Raw genomic sequence first — 22,670 nt, forward strand, 5'->3', positions numbered from 1 at the left:
CTGGTTATCTATCTCTCTACATATGGCATATATCTGGCTCCTGAATGGGAAGGGACACATACTCACCAGAAATGAGAAAAGAAAACAAAGTTTTCTAATTATTATACACACTGTTTTGAGGGAAACATACTCTCTCTCTCTCTCAACCGACACACACTCTCTCTCTCGGTCACCCCCATTCACTTTTCTAATTATTATATACCTTTTTTCCATTCTCCAATATCATCACACCCAGGCATCAACTTTTGTCCCCTCTCTTTTCCTTTCTTTATTTTTTTTTTTTCTTTTACTCACCCATGTGACCCACGATTCTTTTCATTCCACTCTTGTTCCTCACTTTCTTTATTATATATATATATATATATATATTAATATATTAAAAAAAGTGAGGAACAAGAGTGGAATGAAAAGAATCGTGGGTTGGATAGAAATAATTTTGAGAAAGAGTGGGAAGCATTGGATGACAAGTGAGCTTCAATTACTAAAGAGTTAAGGGAAATTGATGGAGAAAAAGAGAAGGTAGAAAAATTGCAACATTCTGAAGAAGAACAATTGCAAAAGGAGAGACTTGCGATGCAGGATTATACACAGAGAGAATCAGAAAGTGTCAAATTAGAGAAAGAATCATGTGCAGCCATGATGAAGCATGAGCAGTCAGTTTTATCCAAAAAAGCACCAAGTCAACATAGTCAATTACTTTGTGAGTTTGAGTTGTGGAAAAAAGATCTTGAGACTGAATTGCAAAACAGGAAAGAAGAATTGGAGAAACACCTGCATGAAAAGGAAGAGAATTTGAGGAGAGGGAAAAAGAGCTTACTAATATCAGCTACCTAAAGGGAGTTTTTCATAAGGAAATGGAAGAAATGAGATCTGAAAGGCGTTTAATGGTAAAGGTAAGGCAGGAAATTGCTTTCAGCAGGAAGCAACTGGAAACACAACAACTTGAAATTCATACGGACATTGATGAGCTTTTTGTTCTTAGCAAGAAGCTTAAGGATCAATGCGAAGAATTGATCAAGAAAAGTGACAGGTTTCTTGCATTTGTCAGCAGGCTTAAGAAATGTAAGAACTGTCTGGATATTATGTGGTACTTTGTTCTCTCTGATCTCCATTTACTTGACATGGAAGAGGGAGAGGCTCTTCCTTTACCAAGATTGGTAGATGAAATTTTGATGAGCTCTCAGGGTGATGGAACAAATATCAAGAGATCTCCTGGTGAAATCAATTTGAAATCAGACTCCGGGGGACGCATGTCTTGGCTCCAAAAATGCAGCTTGAGAACTTTCAAGTTGTCCCCTAGCAGATCGATTCAGCACAATGCTGCCCAAAATCTGGAATCACCTTTGTCTGCCGTGGAAGTCAATAGAGCAGAAAAAGCTGACATGCCAACTAAAGACGCAAGGGGGCAAAGTATAGCTTAACAGGGACTAGAACTATAGTTGGGATTGCTAATGCTTCCTTTGATGTTCAACGATTTGCATGTAGTAGAGTTGTTAGAGAGGTGGATCTTGGTCATGTTCCATTTATTGACAACCAGAACAACATGGGCAGTAAGGTACAGGACTTTCCAGAAGATTCTCAGCAATCAGAGCTGAGGAGTAATCGGCGCAAACCTGGGAGAAAACCTAAGGTTGGTATTCATAAAATGCGCTCTGTGAAGGCAGTGGTTGAAGATGCTAAGATAATTCTTGGGGAGACTTTGCAGCCTAATGATTCTGCTCATATCAATGAGGAAAGTCGGGGTGATTCCAGCCATGCTGAGAAAGCTGCTGGCACCACTGCAAGGAAGCAGCATCGTGCACAAACCTCTAGAATCACGGGGAGTGAGCATGATGACAATGACAGCAAAGGACATTCAGAGAGTGTCAATGCAGGTGACGTAGGAAGAGACGGCAGACAGTTGCTCCAGCTACACAAACTCCGGGGGAAAAATGTTATAATCTCAGATGACACAAGATGTAAGTGCCTTGTGTTTTGTTCTCTCAATAGAACTGCTAGGTGTGGTGATGGATATAGAACTGATTAAGCTTGAGTACAGGTGGGAAGTGTTTGATTAAGAAGTTGGGAGTTTCAAATATTAAAGCACTTTCATGTGCATTTTGATTGACTCTATACTTCTGTGCCTTTTTTGGACATGTCAAATCTGGCTTTTGCTTGAGCTCATGGTGGTTCTATTTTCCTTGTTTGAATAGTCATTCTGTTAACTTTCAGTTGGCATGGACAATTTTCTTTGCATTTGAAATTTTCTATGAGTAATGTCTATTGTCTAGTCTTTGACCTCATAATGTTGTATTTGGAAAGTTTTTTGTTTGTGTTTGGTAAGCATCGTATTGGAAGGCCATCCATTAAAAGACATATTGACCGATTTATGTGTCATACTCGCATTGTGAAACTGCAATATTTGTCTTAAAATGCCCGTGAAACTATAGTTTAATATGGAAATATGCCCCTAAAAGTTTATTTATTTATTTTGTTTATATTGCTTGTATATCAGTTACTCTATTTAATCACAATGATACATTCAAAAAGACCCCTACCATCGCATTCCCATCAATTCTCGTACTTAAAATTCAGCTTTTGGGTTAAAATGCTCTTGATAGTAGTTTTGATTTAAAAAATTGTAATGGTATAGTACTATTTTTTATTTTTAATAAGTAATATATATAAAAGACGCTGAAGGGGTGTAACCATTGTAAATGGTAAAATTATTAGTCCAATGTCCGTGGATGGAAAAGAACTTAAAGTGCCTAAGATATCATTTTTCCGTTATAGGGTTTGGGAATTGAGTGACAAAATCCCCTAATTGCTAAAAAAAAACTTTTTAAGGTTGGAGCCTAAGAAGCATTGCCACTTCTAAGAAGTGCATGTTCGTGTCTGACACCAAAACTTATCGAACACTTTCCGGCATGTGTCGAACACACATCCAAATGTGTCATATTGTTTAATTGTTTTTTGTAGAAATTTAATCTATAAAGAGAAATAATTGTATGTATGTTATATTTTACAAATGGCGAGGGGCTCCTTATATAGGAGATGTAGTGGAGTAGGTGGTAGTAGGTGGTAGTGGTAGGTGTGTAGTAGGTGGTAGTAGGTGGTAGGTGTAGTAGGTGGAGTAGGTGATGGTAGGTTTTAACAGCCCCCCGCAAACTCAAGGGGGATAGGAACTAACCAACTTGAGTTTGGAGAGAGTAACAAAACAAGAAAATAATCTGAAAAATAAAAAATGGATAGGAGACACTGTATAGTCGTGTCAAACCGTTGCAGAAGACTGTATGGTTATGGCAGACCGATGTAGAAGACACTGGCTCGTGTTGGACCGATGTAGAAGACAGTTTATGGGGTCATGTCGGACCGTTGTAGCAGACAATGTTGTGACAGTTGTTGTGACAGTTTACGGAGTCTTGCTGGACCCTTGTAGAAACTAACCGGAATCAATGTCGGGACAGTTTACAGAGTCTTGTCGGACCCATGAAGGAGCTAACCGGAATCAATGTCGGGACAGTTTACGGAGTCTTGTCGGACCCATAAAGGAGCTAACTGGAATCAATGTCGGGACAGTTTACAGAGTCTTGTCGGACCCCTAAAAAGTCGCACCCTCAAAAGGTGTGCCCAATCTTTCAAAAGGCGTGCCATCAAAAGGCGTGCCCAATCCATAAAAAGGCGTGCCATCAAAAGGCGTGCCTAATCCATAAAAAGGTGTGCCGGACATGATGGCGATACACGTGACGACCTTGGCTTGCGCGCCCATGTTGTCGTCTAGCGCCGAGCGGCACACGATACGCGTGTCTGCCTTGGCTATTTAACCAAGATGGAGGCTGATGCTGAGGCAGAGGCTAAGGCAAAAAAACTGCTAAAAAACTCTGAAAAACTCTTCGTGTTCTGAGAGAGATATTCGTTTTCTGAGAGAGATACTCTGTAACACTCTGTTGCCATTCTGTAACCAACCCTTCTCTGAAATACTCAGCAACCCATAACATGGCCTCGTCTTCCCGTTCAGCTACCCAGAATATGGCCTCTTCGTCCCGTGGTCTGCTCACTCTCTTTCCCGACCTCAACGAGTCAACAAGAGAGATAACTGGTGCGGTGGCCAGTGAACCTCAACCAAGCGCCTCTGGTTTTGCTCCGTTGAACTTTCCGATGCGGTCGGTGGAGCAAAAAATGGCGGTGCAAACTGATATTGAGGCCAATCAGTATACTTTGAAGTCATGTGTGGAGACCATGACGGCGGTCACAAACCTGTCGCACCGGCTGCAGAGTAGGACAAATGAGGTGCAGCAGTTAAACGCCCAGCTGGCTCTGCTCCAACGCATGTATAAGGATGCGCGAGCAGAGATAAGTGTGCTAAAGGCGGAAAATAAGGAGCTGAAGCGGAAGGCCACCGTTATGTTCCGATTTGGAGGTCCGCCATATGCTGTAATGGAGGAGCAGGGTGGAGTGATCGTGCCCAGTGGAGTGGGAAACACGGAGGCAACACCGTCAAGAGCCGCCCAGGACGGAGGCAAGAAGAAGAGACCGGCGGCAGAGTAGAGAAGAAAAATTCCACTGTTCCGATTTGTGTTGGTTTTGTTTTGTTTTGTTTTGTTTTGTTTTTTTTTTTTGTGGTGTAAAATGGTGATCGGGGTGAGCCCCGACATGAATAAAATGAGTTTGGTGTGCAGTTCGTCTTCTTCCTTGTTTTTGTTTTTTTTTTATAATTTGTATGTTTTTTTTTTTTTTTTTTTGTTGTGCAAAAAATAATAATGGAAAAAAAAGATTAAAAAGAAAGTGAAAGAAAAATAAAAAAAGAAAGAAATAATAAGAATATATGTGAAATCAAAACGAGAGAGGGAGGGAAAAAGGAGATTGGTTCACGTGGGTTTCTTGGCCCACGGTTTTGTGAAAACCTGCAATGGGTTTGGTATTTTTTTTTTATTTTTTATTTTTATGATTTAAAAAAAGAAAAGATAAAAAGTGAGGTTCAAGGAAAAGTTGGGCGGTGGAAAGAAGAAAAAGAAAAATATATATATATAGATATATATATAAGATAAAGAATGTTGGGGCGGTGGAAAATGTGATGATGGTTTTGGGTGGAGAATATTTGAGAAAGGAAAAGTGTATATAATAATAATTAGAAAAGGGAATGGGGTGGCCCGAGGAGGGTGCAAGTCAGTGCTCTAAGAAGAATAAGAAAATGAATTGGGTTGCCTTTTGATTATTATTATTATTATTTTTTTGTTTAATAAATAAACCATGGTTGGATGGCTTTGATTGAAGCCATTGATGAGATGATCTGGATCAGCTAGAAGAGTGACGCACCGAACAAGCCACCACTTGGGCCCATTGTCGCAATCTCGTCTTCACTGTCTGAGGATTATCACCGGGATCGGATATGGAGTGGTTACCAACGGAAGACGACGGCGAGTCACACTCGGACGCCGTCGTGGAGGACTTCGAATTCTCATAAAACTGCGTATTCACAGTGTAATAGAGCCCTAAAGCAGGCAAAGAATCGGACAACCGTTGATCGATCTCCGGCGATACGAACCCGAACCCTCGGTCAATACTCCGCCGTTTGCCCTTCCGCCTCAGCCACGCCTCGTCGCGGTAGGCGTCGGGAGACCACGATTTCTGTTTTAAGAGCGGCGCAACCGCCGGTGGTGGAGGAGGAGGGGCGGCAGGGCCTTCTTGTTCCTGCATATGGAGAGAGAGAGATAGAGAGAAAAGACCTTCCCCTGATGGGGAGAATGGAGAGAACTCGAAAACATTCAGAATAACTAGCAGGAACATTGTCACTGCAGTTCTAGCAAGAATGGAGACGCCTGCAATGTACATCCCACGAGGAACGTGTGTGGCACGTTGGCCTACCAATGATGGTGAGTTGAAGAAAAGCCCCATGTATGTATATCTTTGTTACCCCACGAGAGTGGTTGATCTTTGTATGTAGAAGTCGCCTCTGGTGGCGGCGAACTGGAAGCTATATGTATTGATAGAGATGACAGCAGAATAGGATGAGGTCCGGCGGGTGGCGAAGGTGAGGTTGCCGCCCGCCGGTGAAGCGAAAATATTAGGTTCTTAACCTTGCTTTGATACCATGTAGTCTATAAAGAGAAATGATTGTATGTATGTTATATTTTACAAATGGTGAGGGGCTCCTTATATAGGAGATGTAGTGGAGTAGGTGGTAGTAGGTGGTAGTGGTAGGTGTGTAGTAGGTGGTAGTAGGTGGTGGTAGGTGTAGTAGGTGATAGTAGGTGTGTCATATTGTTTAATTGTTTTTTCTTGTGTGTGGATCCAATCGCACGTCGGACACTTGGGCGACTCACATGTCCATCACTTAGACACAGATGAAACACATATAAGTTTGAACAAAATAACTTAAAGGATGCAATGATAAAAAGAAAACAATATAGATTTTATACCTATCAATCCCTCTTCCTTCAAACTTTAGAAATTAGTGTCATTTCATTTTTATTCTTTTGAATGAAATAATTATACATAAGACATATATTAAATATATTTTTTTGATCAACAACAGAAGGAAACTTCACTAAAAAATAAGAAGTACAAAAAGAGGACAAAATGTCCTCTACAACAGAAGAGAAAATATCAATTACCAAAACCAAAAACAATTTAACCATCACATATTGATTTCCAATCTCTAGAAATCATAAAAAAGTTGAATTTAAATGGAGTCAAAATGGAAGCCTAAAACGATGCCAAATGACAAACTCTATCCCATGTAGTTTTCGTCTCATCAAATTTGTTTTCAAAGATCCTTACATTCCTTTCCAACCAAATTGCCCAAAAAATTGAGAAAACAACACAATGCCATATCACTTTTGCTTTTATTGAATCTCCGATGCCTCGAAAATTCATTGCAATCATTAGAAAACAAGATCCCAGTGCTACCGATTGAACATTAACCAAGAGAAAGAGACGATGTCAAAGATCCAAAGCTGCCTGACAATGCAACAGTAAGTGATCCAAAGTTTCCCCACTCCTCCTAAACATGATACATATAGCAATCCCGGTTTTCCCCTTTCTTTTTTTTTATTATTCCGGACTCGGTTCCGTGGTTGATGGTTGTTGTCTGTGTTGCATTTCCATTCTTTAACTCTTAGTAAGTGAGTTTAGAAATGTATTGGGCAGAGTTGTTACAGGTTGGTTGAGCATTGGTCCCATTCCTCGTTGCCTAAATTTTTGATGGTACGTTCGAGCGGGTACTTTTGCGCTCGAGCGGAGTTTGATTTTTGGTTGTCCGCTCGAGCGGGTATCTTTGCGCTCGAGCGGAGTTTGCACACTTCTAGTAGATGTGCCTCTGCAAAAGTACTGCAGGGTTGTTTTTCACACTCGAGCGGATTTCTTCACGCTCGAGTGGGTCGCGCTCGAGCGGGTGTTCTGTGTCTATGAAAGTACTGGAGGTGGTGAATCTACGCTCGAGTGGACCTTCTTTCGCGCTCGAGCGGGTGTGTTTTGCAGTTGTGTCTTGGCGCTTGAGCGGGCCCAATTTTTGTGCTTGACGCTCGAGCGTCCTATTTTCTGCTTGAGCGGACCTGTTTGTATATCACTTCAGGACTTCATCTTTTTGGATCACTTTTTGATTTCCTTTCTCTCTCTTACTTTTTCAAAACTCCATTGGAGAGCCTCTCTCTCTAAAATACCAACTTCTCTCTAGGGTTTGATCTAGTAGGAGTGATCCCTTATCCTTGGGCCTTTGTAAAAAGTGTTGATCTCGTTGTGGGCTACGTTTTGATCCGAAAATCTTGGGATTTGGAGCATCTCGAAATTCTTCATCTTCTCCCTTTGAGCTCCGAGTTTGAAGTAGAGATTTCCTTGTTCTTTTACAATGCTTCGTTTATAGATAGACATGTGGTAGTTTTGTATTGCATGAAAATTATATCCATGTTGGGTTTGTTTGAAAACCATGAGGGTGAACCTAGGGTTGGTTGTTTGAAAATGGGTTTGTTATCGTTGATGGTGATTTGGATTAATTGGGGTGTAAATTAGTTTATTAATGTTGATAGAAGAAAAAGCCCTAATTTATATTTGATTTGATAAATTAAAAGCGGGGTTGTGTACTTTGGACCAATACATATGTATTTTGGGTCTCGAATGAGGTTATTGTTATTTGTTGTTGGTATTTGAGCCTTTTTGGTCAATATTGAAAAAGAGGGAGAAAAGCCCTACTTTACTGTTATGAATTAGTTTGCATAATTGATTTGGAAAATTATGAAAGGAATGATATTGCTTTTATGAAATGAAAAAGAGGTTTTGGAATTGAAAAATCCTGGAAGTTGATCTTGGAAATGGGTAATGTAATGTTAACTCCATGTGAGTTTTAGAAAATGAATATGAGAATTGGAATATTGTATCTTGAGTATTGAATATACACATTTGGGATTTTACCTTTACGTATCATCCTTGCGTTGTTGGGTTTAAGATCTCATGAGAGTTGAGTCTTTATAATAGATGTACTAAAATCATGCATCTAGAGGTTTTGTCCTTGGTCATCGGTGGAGGATGACATGGTTGTGTTGAATTGTCGTGTATGCATTACACCTGTGTTGATCAAACATTGTATGTAATGAAGTGCTATTGTACATTATATATGTATCAATTGTTAGGGAGGAGAAATGGGATGTACTCCAGTGTGTGGGAGGGGATAGAGGATGTACTCCACACATACTTATGTGTTCATATACTTTAACACATTGCTTATGTATTTTGATAGTTTATGTGTACGTATTACACTTGTTAGTTATACTCTATTGTATGGTGATTCTTGGTGTTATACCCTGCGCTTATAATCAGAGGTACCATTACCTTCCAGCTAGTGCCTGGAGAACTGATTGCGCTGAGAATAGTAGGTGCCATACCCTTCCAGCTAGCACCTGGTAAATTGGCATATTGTTGTGAGAGTTGTATCCTTGGCTTACTGTGCATATAGCCAGTGGAGCAGAGTTTTATTGTTTTGTCTCAGTGTATCTGAGTATAATCATGGATTGTGATGATTATAGTTTTGGAGGGCCGAGTTGCCTCATTTGTTGATTATATACATGTTGATGATTTGTTATCTCCCTTATATTGAAGGCATACATGTATAGATATGAATGTATTGAAAACAAATCAAAATGCCATTGTGAGATTTTGGGAAAATGTGAAGGAAAATTAAGTATTTGAAAGTATGTTTTGAAAAAGGGAACATCCGTTGTAAGTATGGAAAATGGGAGAAAGATAATGGGCTTGGAGAAATTGATTTCCTAAGAAGTTGTTATGGTTGTGAAAGTTTGGGAACAAGGGTTAATGAAATGAAATAAAAGATGAATCGCCAATAGCGCTGAATGGATTGACTATTTTGAGAAAAGCTTATACTTATGTATACTTTTGTATAAACTGCCACATTATTATTCTAGTACGAAATTGAGTATTCATGATCATAGCTATCTGTAAGTTGTTATTGTTGAGGATCATGCAGAGATCCCTACTGGACTATATGTTCATCCCACGTTGTTGAATCTTTTTCAGGTGTTAAGCAGGATGTGTTACAAGATGTGCATCTTCTTACTTGTTGGCCACGGGGCCTCTTTTGTGTTGGCGGAATGCCATATATGTAAAAGGGTTACACCCTTCTTTTAATTCTTTAATGATGTAAGCCTTCGGGCATTTTATTCAGTATGTTCATGTTGTATTTAATGTGCATTCAGATGAGAGAATTGTTATTTATTTCTACTCATGGGACTAAAGAGTTTAATTTCCGCGTGTTATCTCTGAACTTGAATTAAACTAATAAATTTGGTAATGACTTCGAGTAATAAAAAGTGGGGCGTTACAATACACCATTGAGGACAAAGATAGCAATTAGGCCTTCTTTTTTGAAAGAGTTCGTTGGGCGTTCACATAAAAAAACTTGCCTTAAGAGGCATTACAGCTTCCCAAATTCTTGTGATGAGGAAAACAAGGAACATTGGCATTTTATCGAAGAAAGACTTACATGTAAAGACACCTAAAGAATGAGAAAGCCAAACTTTCTTATCATGCTCGTTTGGAGGTAGAAAAACCATCAATAAGAACCAACAAAGAGGCCAACTTGTTACATCCTTGATCGTTGATATTTCTGATAAAATTGAAATTCCATGACATCAGCGCCAAAAAAGGGCAAGCTGAAGAAGAATGGAAACGTTATGAGATCGAACTACCCAATATAAAAAAGGAAACCTTATCTCAAAGGATACATCCCGCACCAAGAAATCTAGACAAGAGTGGAAGAACATGAGAGATGGATTTCCATGGAGAACGACAATTGCCCTTACGATTCACAGGAGTATCTCTCTACCATTAGCTTGAATCGCATACTAGCTCCTAATAATAGAATGCCATAAAGAATCACATTCAATGGGGAACCTCCAAAGCCATTTTCCAAGAAGAGTAGTATTCCTAGCGACAATATTGCCAATGGCAAGACCACCTTTCTTCCTTTGGAAGAGAAACCGCCTCCCAACTCACTAAATGATCATTCTTCTCTTCTTTCCTTCCCAAAGAAAATCTCTCATCATTTTCTCAATGCTTTTTGCAACTCCACCTGAAATCTTAAATAGAGACAAATAATAAATCGGAATACTACTCAACACAAACTGGACTAGAGCAAATCTTCCCCCCTTTAGATAACAATGCCCTCTTCCACCCCTCTAGCCTGTTGCCAACCTTTTCTAACACTGGAGCCCAAAAAGACTCTGCACTGATTAGCTCCGAAGGGAAGACCCAAATACTTGAAAGGAAGACTCTCAAGAGGGTAACCTAAAGTTCTTGCCAATGCAACCAATATATTTTGCTGAAAATTTATTTAACTATACTACTTGTCTTGTGCAAATTAACCTTAAGTCTTGAGACAAGTTCGCAAATCTTCAACAATGATAACAAAAAAACTACCTTCTTTTTCTCTTCCAAGAAAAAAAGATAGTATAATCTGCAAACTGCAAATGTGATACATAAATCCTATCCCTCCCAATAGTAAACCCATCAACTAGCCCAACCTCCTAGCCCTATAGGTCAACTAAAGAGAAAAGGTGACAATGGGTCCCCTTGCCTAAGACCTTTAGACACCCTAAATGATTTCTCAGCCTATCCATTACCAATGACTAACAAATTGCAAGTCGATAAGCACCCCCTAATCCACTTCCTCTATCTATCCCCAAATCCATTTTTCCCCATTACAAAATCCAAAAATTGCCACTCCACATGGTTGTATGCTTTCTCAAATCCACTTTGAAAATGAGCCCTTCTTTCTTCAACACTCTGTATTCTTCCACTGCTTCATGAGCCACCAAGATCACATCTAAATTTGGACTTGGATTGTCTACCATAATCACCCTTGCAATAATCTTGCAATGGTAGTTTAGGTAAGTAATTTAAGCCCAAAACATAATTAGTGGTAGTGTATGTAGATGCTTTAAGCCCAAATCACCATCATCTTTGCGTTATTGCAATAATAGTTTTGTAGAGAATCCTATTCCCTAAGATTTGCTTAACCCTTCACAAAGGCTCCTTGAACCGAGGAAATTGTTTTTCCCAAAGTTGTCCTTAAATCTTTTTGAAAGCACTTATTCCAAAATCTTATACAGAGGTGTCACCAAACTGATTTGTCTGAAATCGCTAATCTTCAACGAGTCTTCTTTCTTAGGAATCAAACATATAAAAGATGCAGTGGCACACAGATTAACCACTTCTTTCTCATAGAATTCAGTAGACACTTAGCAAATCCTTTTCACTACATCCCAATAATCCTAAAAAACAGCCATGGTGAAACCGCAGGTCCAGGAGCTTTATCTCTCTCACAATCAAAAACTGTGTTAAAATTCACCTACTACACACCTACCACTACCACCTACTACACACTCACCTACTTCACCTACTCTCCACCTACTCCTCACCTACTCCATACCTACTACACACTCACCTATTCTCTTCCCACATCCTCTCTTCTATATATAGGAATCATTGTAATATATAAAAATATATATCAATCATAATACATACAATTTATTCTCTTTCTATCAATTTATCTTACATGGTATCAGAGCTATAAGATTTAGGCCTGTATTTCTTTCTCACCGGCGGGCAGCCGGCTGACAACTTTGCCTTTGCTGCCTGCTGGAGATTTCTACGCATGCCTTCACTCCGCTGCATCTTCCAACAAGATCCTCTGTGTGTTCAGATCTTTGTATGCAACACCATGGTCGTTCATGAACTTCATCCCTTCTGCCACATCCGCAGCAATCCTTATAATTTCCTTAGTCTGGAGCTTCTTGGTCTTCCGTATAATATCATGAATTGACCCACTTTCCATGTTCGTCGAAGTCTCCAAATCTCAAGACATCGTGGCCGGCGATGGCACCACCACCGTCGTCGTGATCGCCGGAGCTGAGGAGCACTCATGCTACCACCAAAACTTCTCTCTCTCTACCCCATCTAGGTCTGTCACTGAGTCAAGATGGACTTTTTCTCCTGCGAGTCCCTTTGGGTGGTTCATCCTTGCCTCCCTAGCTTTCCCATCTATATGTCCAGAGTATCCTTCAGCAGATCCAGCAACCAGCCTCGGTCGGCTATATTGAGACAAAGGAGAAGAGATCTTGTAGAGATTACTGTTAGCAGAGTCCAGAACCAAGAGCTCTCCACTGGGCAACACCTCCACGGAGTATGGCTTCTGGTTTCAATAGAAGGAGGCTCATCTTCATCTGGAATCACAAAACTCTCTTGCACTGGCCAAGCATTTGAATATTTGTGCTGTTGAGGTTGTTGATATTGATAGCTTGGCGACTTCTTTCTAAAACCCGGAAATATTCCAGCGAAGAAGCCCCGCTTTCTCGAGTTCTCACCATTCCACAATTTTGAAGTGCATAGTGCTGGTGGGACCTCCCACTAGCAAAAGCAAGTTATAATCCTAATTACCCTCTCTCCACTAATTCCTTTTATTCTTATTATTATTATGAACAACCTCAGAACCCATGTGCTCTTTGATCCCTTTTATGACACTTTCTTTATTTTATTATTTTGATCCCTTTTATGACACTTTTTTTATTTTATTATTTTATTTTATCTTTCTAAAAAAAAAAAAAAAGCCACCCACGTGGGCTTGTCCTCTCTCTTTCTTCCGTTTGATTTCCAAATCTATTATTTTTATTTATTTTCTCTAAACCCCTTTTTTAATCTCTTTCAAATATCCATTTTTATTTTATTATATACTCAACATTCCCATCATTCTTTTCTCCACTTCATTGATTCCACGGGCTTCCACCACTTCATTTTATTTATTATTATTATTCTTATTTTCACCACCAAAAAAAAAAAAAAAAAAAAAAAAACTATATTCATTCCAGTTGATTTTTCTACATTACCACACCTCCCATTCGAGTTTGCAAAAACACACTGGTTTTGTTCATATCAGGGATTCACCCCGCTCACCATTCCAAACCCAACACAAAAAAAAAAAAAAAAAAAAAAACAAACACCAAAACATTTGTTTTCTTTTCTGCAGACGGCCACCCACCGACCTCATTTCCACTACTCTGCCGCCGGTCTCTTCTTTTTGCCTCCGTCCTGGGCGGCCCTTGACGGTGTTGCCTCCGTGTTTCCCACTCCACTGGGCACGATCACTACTCCCTGCTCCTCCACTGCAGCATACGGCAGACCTCCAAATCGGAACATCACGGTGGCCTTCCGCTTCAGCTCCTTATTTTCCGCCTTTAGCACACTTATCTCTGCTCGCGCATCCTTATACATGCGTTGGAGCAGAGCCAGTTGGGCGTTTAACTGCTGCACCTCATTTGTCCTACTCTGCAGCCGGTGCGACAGGTTTGTGACCGCCGTCATGGTCTCCACACATGACTTCAAAGTATACTGATTGGCCTCAATATCCGTTTGCACCGCCATTTTTTGCTCCACCGACCGCATCGGAAAGTTCAACGAAGCAAAACCAGAGGCGCTTGGTTGAGGTTCACTGGCCACCGCACCAGTTATCTCTCTTGTTGACTCGTTGAGGTCGGGAAAGAGAGTGAGCAGACCACGGGACGAAGAGGCCATATTCTGGGTAGCTGAACGGGAAGACGAGGCCATTTTCTGGGCAACAGAGTGTTCCAGAATCTCTTTCTCAGAAACGGAAGAGGTTTTCCAAAGGATTTTCGCAGGTTTTTTGTCTCAGCCTCTGCCTTCGCCTCAGCCTCCGTCTTGGTTAAATAGCCAAGGCAGACACGCGCATCGCGCGCCACTTGACGCCAGACGACAAAACGGGCGCGCAAGCCAATGTGGTGACGCGCCTCGCCATCATGTCCGGCACACCTTTTTATGACTTGGGCTCGCCTTTTGATGGCACGTCTTTTTATGGATTGGGCACGCCTTTTGATGGCACGCCTTTTGAAAGATTGGGCACACCTTTTGAGGGTGCGACTTTTTAGGGGTCCGACAAGACTCTGTAAACTGTCCCGACATTGATTCCGGTTAGCTCCTTTATGGGTTCGACAAGACTCTGTAAACTGTCCCGACATTGATTCCGGTTAGTTTCTACAAGGGTCCAGTAAGACTCCGTAAACTGTCACAACAACTGTCACAACATTGTCTGCTACAACGGTCCGACATGACCCCATAAACTGTCTTCTACATCGGTCTGACACTGCCATCCAGTGTCCTCTACACCGTTATGACACCACCATACAGTGTCCTCTACAACGTTATGACACCCCCATACAGTGTCCTCTACAACGTTATGACACCACCATACAGTGTCCTCTACAACGTTATGACACCACCATCCAGTGTCTTCACCAATGGTCTGACACGACCATACAGTGTCTCCTATCCTCTTTTATGTATTTTCTTGTTTTGTTACTCTCTCCAAACTCAAGTTGGTTAGTTCCTATCCCCCTTGAGTTTGCGGGGGTTGTTAAAATTCACCTACTACACACCTACCACTACCCCCTACTACACACTCACCTACTTCACCTACTCCTCACCTACTCCATACCTACTACACACTCACCTATTCTCTTCCCACATCCTCTCTTCTATATATAGGAATCATTGTAATATATAAAAATATATATCAATCATAATACATACAATTTATTCTCTTTCTATCAATTTATCTTACAAACTGCTTCTTTAATTTCCACCTGATCAAAAGGTTGTTCCAACCACCTAGATTCATTAATCTGCGACCAACCAAGCCCTTCAATTCTTGGTCTCTCAACACAGCCTTTAGAGAACAGATTTGCATAAAAATTAAAAATCTTATTGACAATTTGATCTTCCCTATCTACAAACGCCCCTTGTTTGACCTCTAATTTGCTGATAAATTTCTTTTTCCATCCCCCTTAGCAACCCTGTGAAATAATTCGGAATTAATATCACCTTCTTTGAGCCAATCTTTTAGCCTTTTGACCCTAGAAAATTTGCTCCTTAAAAATTTTCCTTTTTTCTTAATTTTTTTATTTCTTGCTTTTTCTTGGGATATGATTTTGTTGTTGTTAAATGTTAACTGAGTCAATGAATACATGGTGGACCAGTTTTCCGAGGGGTCACATAGCATAATTTCCAGCTACTTGGGAAAAAAAGGCATTAAAATGGAAGTTATGGAAGTACTCTAATGCAATTAAAGGAGAGATAGCGAATATCTTTTGATTCCATATGTAAATGATCAAGTTGGATTATCTTCATTAACTTCACCTGATTGGGATTTGATCTAGCAGTAATGGTTCTAAATTTTTCATCTGAACATGGTTCAATGCAGGCATAGCCGTGGCATCTCAAGCTTCTTCAGCTAATATAAAGAAGAAAACGGAGAAACATGTTGATGATGGTGGCGGTGATATAGTTGAAGCAGTACCAAACCTGAAGTTGCTTCAGCATCATCATTGGGAGGTTGTAAGAAATAATGTATAGAGAAAGAGAAAGAATAAATTGTATGTATTATTATTGCTTGATGTAATGTTATATCAATTACAATGATTCATGATTCCTATATATAGAAGAGGGTGAGTGTGTAGTAGGTAAGGAGTAGGTGAAGTGGAGGTGGTAGTGGTGTAGTGGGTTAGGTTTAGTGGAGTAGGTGAGGTGGTAGTGGTGTAGTGGGTTAGGTTTAGTGGAGTAGGTTTAAGTGGGTGAAGTAGGTGGAGAGTAGGTGGATTTTAACAGCCCCCCGCAAACTCAAGGGGGATAGGAACTAACCAACTTGAGTTTGGAGAGAGTAACAAAATAAGAAAATACATAAAAATAAAAGAGGATAGGTGACACTATATGGTCGTGTCAGACCATTGGTGAAGACACTGGATGGTGGTGTCATAACGTTGTAGAGGACACTGTATGGGGTGTCATAACGTTGTAGAGGACACTGTATGGTGGTGTCATAACGGTGTAGAGGACACTGGATGGCGGTGTCAGACCGATGTAGAAGACAGTTTATGGGGTCATGTCGGACCGTTGTAGCAGATAATGCTGTGACAGTTGTTGTGATAGTTTACGGAGTCTTGCTGGACCCTTGTAGAAACTAACCGGAATCAATGTCGGGACAGTTTACAGAGTCTTGTCGGACCCATAAAGGAGCTAACCGGAATCAATGTCGGGACAGTTTACAGAGTCTTGTCGGACCCTTGAAGGAGCTAACCGGAATCAATGTCGGGACAGTTTACAGAGTCTTGTCGGACCCTTAAAAAGTTGCACCCTCAAAAGGTGTGCCCAATCCATAAAAAGGCGTGCCATCAAAAGGTGTGCCCAATTCATAAAAAGATGTGCCATCAAAAGGCGTGCCATCAAAAGGCGCGCCCACTTCATCAAAAGACGTGCCCGACAGAAAGCGTCGAGCCATCAAAAGGGGCGCCTGACACGCGGCGATGCACGTGATTGACAGAGCGCGTGTCGGCCTCGTCGTCTCTGTCTTTATAAACCAAAGCGAAGTCTGAGGCTTGGAAGCATAACAAACCAGTTGAAACCCCTTCGTTCTCTGTAACATTCTGTAACCAACCCTTCTCTGAAGCACTCAGCAACCCAAAAACATGGCTTCTTCTTCCCGTTCAGCTACCCAGAACATAGCCTCTTCTTCCCGTGGTCTGCTCACTCTCTTTCCCGACCTCAACGAGTCAACAAGAGAGATAACTGGTGCGGTGGCCTGTGAACCTCAACCAAACACCTCTGGTTTTGCTCCGTTGAACTTTCCGATGCGGTCGGTGGAGCAAAAAATGGCAGTGCAAACGGATATTGAAGCTAATCAGTATACATTGAAGTCCTGTGTTGAAACTATGACTGCGGTCACAAACTTGTCGCACCGGCTGCAGAGTAGGACAAATGAGGTGCAGCAGTTAAACGCCCAACTGGCTCTGCTCCAACGCATGTATAAGGATGCGCGAGCAGAGATAAGTGTGCTAAAGGCGGAAAATAAGGAGCTGAAGCGGAAGGCCACCGTTATGTTCCGATTTGGAGGTCCGCCATATGCTGTAGTGGAGGAGCAGGGTGGAGTGATCGTGCCCAGTGGAGTGGGAAACACGGAGGCAACACCGTCAAGGGCCGCCCAGGACGGAGGCAAGAAGAAAAGACCGGCGGAATAGGCAAAAAAGTGAGATCGGTGGGTGGCCGTCTGCAGAAAAGAAAACAAATCTTGTGGTTGTTGTTGTTTTTTTTTTTTTTTTTTTTTTTTTTTTTTTTTTTTTTTGGTGTAAAATGGTGATCGGGGTGAGCCCCAACATGAATAAAATAAGGGAAGGTTTGGTGTGCAAATTTGTATTTTTTTTTTTTTTTTTTTTTAAAATATATATATATATATTCTATATATTCTAGTGGGATGAATGATGAGTTGTATGAAACGATGGGAACAAGTCCATGTGGGTTAGGGAATGGCGATGATAATGTGTTGTGGGTGGTGGAAAAAGTAAAGTGAGAGAGAGACACACTGTAACATATTAACATAGTTTATCTTAGGTTTACCGGCACATTCCTTTTCTGAAGATATGCATTCCAGCTCAAACCACTTCAAATAATTCACAAATCTCATCATCACCTCACGTGATAAGAAGACAAATTTACAGCTGTAACACTGCCCAACGTGGGTGAACAGTTGGTTGATAAAAGTCCTTTGGTGAAGTGATGGCGAATCATCCTCACTCTTGAGCCCCTCCATTACACCAACTTTGGTACCGTTTACCTTGGAAGGGGCTTGTGCATTGGCCTTAACCTGCAAACCCCCAGTGGCAGCAGATTTTGATTTAATCCCTCGTGCATCCACATTTGCTGGAGGTCCTCCAAGCTTGCTGGATGTCTTGGCACCAGAATCGGGTGGAGGAGATGCAACTGGAAAAAATGCAGAAGTAGCGGCGGTAGCAACCATTATGAAAAATCTATCACCAAGCTGAGAAGAATCTGGAAGAGCACGGTAGAAAACGTCAGAAATTGGATGTTTTGGTGGCAGATTCGAAGCTGTCTGAGTGCGGAAAAGCAGTTGAGAATTGCGTGATTAGTGAAGGTCGTTTGGTGGAGAACGGTGAATCAGAGACGACGTCTGCGAAACAGTGTGCATCTCCGACTTCAAATGTGACAAACGAGCCTGAGGTGGCTCAGAAATGCCCTAAGTTAGGCATGACTTCTGTGCGTGGAAGGAGGAGAGATATGGAAGACGCTGTGGCCATTCACCCCTTGCTTTGCCGCCGGAGTAGTCAGAATCCGGCGGATTTGCACTTTTTCGGCGTTTACGACGGCCACGGTTGCTCACATGTGGCGATGAAGTGCAAAGATCGATTGCACGAGATAGTGAGAGACGAGCTCGAAAGCCACGAAGAAGATTCGTGGAAGAAAATGATGGAGCGAAGTTTCTCTTCTTGCAGAGTTACGGCTGTGGAGAGTGGAAGGTATGTGTAGAAAATTCCAGCGGGTAGCAAAGGCAAAGGTGTCGGCCGGCTGCCCGCCGGTGAGAAAGAAATACAGGCTTAAATCTTATCGCTCTGATACCATGTAAGAAATAATGTATAGAGAAAGAGAGAGAATAAATTGTATGTATTATTATTGCTTGATGTAATGTTATATCAATTACAATGATTCATGATTCCTATATATAGAAGAGGGTGAGTGTGTAGTAGGTAAGGAGTAGGTGAAGTGGAGGTGGTAGTGGTGTAGTGGGTTAGGTTTAGTGGAGTAGGTGAGGTGGTAGTGGTGTAGTGGGTTAGGTTTAGTGGAGTAGGTTTAAGTGGGTGAAGTAGGTGGAGAGTAGGTGGATTTTAACAGAGGTGCTAGTGAGTATGAAAATTCAACTCCATTGGTCCAGGTTACGACATACAATAGCGTTGAAGTTCAGGAGTTCTCATTTGATGGCAAGATTTGAATATTTTCCTCCCTGTTTTTAGCAGTAGTTGTGTAATTATTCTTAGAGCCTGTTTGGTGCAGCTTTTCCAAAGCTGTAAGTTGATGATAAATAGAAGCTAAAAGAATGATTTCCCCAGCTTTTTTCAACTTTATTTGAGCTATTTCTGTCTCATAAGCTCTAAGTAAAAGCTGCACCAAACACTTTCACAGAGACTCAAAATAAGAAAAGTTATAAGCAGCATTATAAGTTGCACCAAACAGCACCGCAGTTGAGCTGACTCATTATTTATTCATTTACAATGCAGTGCAAGACAGTGGGGATGTTAATGACAGTGCAGATGCAGCAAAGTTGATTGAAAATATGGGGTTGAGTAAGGAGGTAAATGGTTCATCAGAATATGGAGGTGAAGATGAGAATGGGAGGGCTTTCAATGACACTGATTGAGCCGACACTGATGACAACGACGATAATAAACCAGAGCATCCTGGTGAAGTGTCAAAATACGAAAGAAATCTGGAACTTCTTAACATCATGACACACTCCATTTTTTTGAGTTTTCTGTTAGGAGCGCTCTCTCTCTCTCTCATGTGTATTGTGTAGAATATATGTACAGAAATTTCTTAGCTTAGTTTGCATGTCAGGGTTGATCTGTTATCTAGTTACAGCATAGCCTAGTTGATTTTTTGTAATCTTTATGTTTCCGTTTCCAGTTTCTTTGGTAGCCTTGAAAATTTTCTAAAAGTAATTCTTTGGTGTTGGAAGCTGAAGTGGTGAGCAGTATCTTTGAAACAAAATTGAGGATCGTTGAGCTGCTGGATCGCTGATTTTGTTATCCAGTTTTGTTTGATTGTTATATACATGCAGTTTTGATATCGTCCTTTTAAGATATTTAATTGTTTCTTGTGCCTGTACAGCATCACTGGGCATTTATGGGGGAAGATACTGTCTCTAGTTGATCATCTTTGAAGTTTTCAAAGACGGAAAATTTCATGATCAGGTTAGTGATTTCCCCATCATATGTCTAATTGACCAATTTTGGAGGATGGTGCTCTATTGCCCATGCTTGCCTTGTGTCATTTAGTTGAGCTGTTCTATTTGCTGTGGTATTCATTAGATAACTAGAGTGGAGCCTGGATTGCTGAACTTGAAATGTTTGGATTACTGTATTATCTGTCATCTGTTTATTTGAGAAGAAAGTGCATCGGCATCTGTTTGTTTAAGCAAAGATGTGGGATGGCTTGCTTCTATTTTATGCAGTTTGTTTTCTTCTACTGTTAGTGAGATACTGAATACTCTTGTTTATACAATACAACACTAGAGCACGTATGTTTGTCCACAAGCACTGGTTTTGATACCCTGATCACTTGCATTGATAATCATGACAGACTGAATTGTATACTTGCAAACTCTTGTATTAATAACACAGATTTGCAGGTATGGACTCTGGTTGTAGATGGAGCTTGGAAGGACGAAGGTTGAAGTTCTGCAGTGGCATGGGTGTGCTTCAACATGTGGCAGGAGCATATTGGGCAAGAAGGTTACTGGCTACAACTTCCGTCTCCGCGGGTGACTGAAGCCAAAGCATGTTTGGCGGCTTTGCAGTGGGAAGGGCAAAAAACTTCCTTTTGGTATCTGTTCTCACAGATTGCCAAGTTTTGGTTGACATTTTGAATGGCAAGCGTGACCCAGATTGGAATAAGATAACTATTGTAAATGACATTAAGGGCATTAGTAGGTTTTTTAATTTCCTTTCTATCAGTAAAGTCCCTAGGAATGCTATTTGAACAGCTCACTTAATTGCTAAGTCTGTAATCAACGTTCAAACTTCTTGATATATGAATATATTTGCTTTGTTCTAAAAAAAAAGTTTATGTATTTGATGATACTTGACTATTCTTCAAAGTTAGACTTCTGCTTTGTCCTCCAGCACCAATCTCTCTTGATTCCTTACTCCATAAGTTGGAAATTTTGTGTGTGTGTGTGCGTGAGAGAGAGAGAGAGAGAGAGGAATGGTGATTGTCTGGCTGATACTGTCTCGTATTGCATCTGGACCAGTATCAGGAAGTAAGTGCTTTGATGGCTGCTCTGAACAAATTTTAAAACGATATAACAAAGTTGTTTCAATTTGATGTACTTGAATAAGTGTTTCACAATTGGAATTACATACTGTTGTAAACTTTGAAGTTCTTGTACTTTTAGCTTGGTACAGTGTTTGGATCTTGGATTTATAGATAGAAATGAAAAAAAAAAAAAAAATTGAAATTTAAGTGTAATATGATAAAATTGAAAATGAAGCACTGGGAATTGAATGTTAAATTTTGTAATCTGCAAAGCTATTTTGCTATGTACTTAAATTAAAGTGTAAAATTCAATCAAGTTGTTTGATATTTTGTAATCTGCAAAGCTATTTTGCTATGTACTTAAATTAAAGTGTAAAATTTAATCAAGTTGTTTGATATATACAAGAAGTTGAAATTTAAAATATATAAATTTTTTATTTCATTCTTTATATTGTATTATTAATATTTAATTTTTTTTTAAAATTTCATTCTTTATATTATAGTGGTAGGTTGGTAGTTCATAGTGCTAGTGGTTGTAGACACCCCATTTTTGACCGTCCATAAGACTTCGACGCGACTGATGATTTACATGGTGGAGAAAGATGTGCAGGGCAAATGTTCAATTTCTTCGGCAAAGAGAGAGTCAAATCTCAACTTCATATCCCTGTTCTGGACCAGAACGATCTCGATCAAAAGATTTTAGACTTAAAACCCTCTCTTTCAAAAACATTTTTGAAATAAAGTTTCTGCAATGTTCCGAGGCTCACATTTTGTCAAAAATTGCGCTTTTCGATAAACCGAGCAAGGACAAAGTCGAAATGAATGAAAGAGAGATGAAATCTTTGAAAAATCTTTCAAAACACCTTACTTAGGGGTTTGAAGTTGAAGAAAAGAAGAGAAGAGGGAAGAAATCCAGTCGGGGGAGAAAATGGGCATGAACCGTTAAAAGAAAGTCGAGCAGCCCTCGCCGAATCGGGCCTGTTCATTTGGATACTTGGAATCAAACTATGAGGCCACCACCGTTGGAAAGCTTACTCCCGGGGCTTCATTTTGCACTCAAGAATCTCCTAAATTCAATTCCGGACGGGGGAGATATGGTTGATTGAAGTAGGGCATCACTCTGGTTGGACCGAAATCTGCGCAGCTTTACGGAAACTGGCATAACTTTTTCCACAGGAGGAATTTTAATGTAAGGTTTGTGCCATTGGAAAGATAACTTCCGGGGCTTCAATTTGGACACTTGAATGGCCACCATTGGACTTTCCAATCACCCACCGGCCACTTTTCTTCCCGGCAGC

General features: G+C 40.6%; 2 protein-coding genes across 2 annotated transcripts; one reads left to right on the forward strand and one right to left on the reverse strand.

The window, feature by feature from the left end:
* Positions 1-235: 235 nt before the first annotated feature.
* Positions 236-20,291, forward strand: LOC145788709 (nuclear matrix constituent protein 1-like). Its single transcript, XM_082870970.1, has 4 exons — positions 236-1,958; positions 15,758-15,888; positions 19,236-19,319; positions 19,617-20,291. Exons 1-4 carry the CDS (start codon positions 1,544-1,546, stop codon positions 19,662-19,664), a joined length of 678 nt encoding a protein of 225 aa, XP_082727096.1. The 5' UTR covers positions 236-1,543; the 3' UTR covers positions 19,665-20,291.
* Positions 5,134-6,004, reverse strand: LOC145791096 (uncharacterized). The gene has a single exon (XM_082870981.1). The coding sequence runs from the start codon at positions 5,872-5,874 to the stop codon at positions 5,275-5,277; it is 600 nt and encodes a 199-aa protein (XP_082727107.1). The 5' UTR covers positions 5,875-6,004; the 3' UTR covers positions 5,134-5,274.
* Positions 20,292-22,670: the final 2,379 nt, after the last annotated feature.

Source organism: Camellia sinensis, chromosome 5 (assembly GCF_055761805.1).
Source record: "Camellia sinensis isolate YWXY chromosome 5, ASM5576180v1, whole genome shotgun sequence".
In the NCBI taxonomy this organism is placed as follows: Eukaryota; Viridiplantae; Streptophyta; class Magnoliopsida; order Ericales; family Theaceae; genus Camellia; species Camellia sinensis.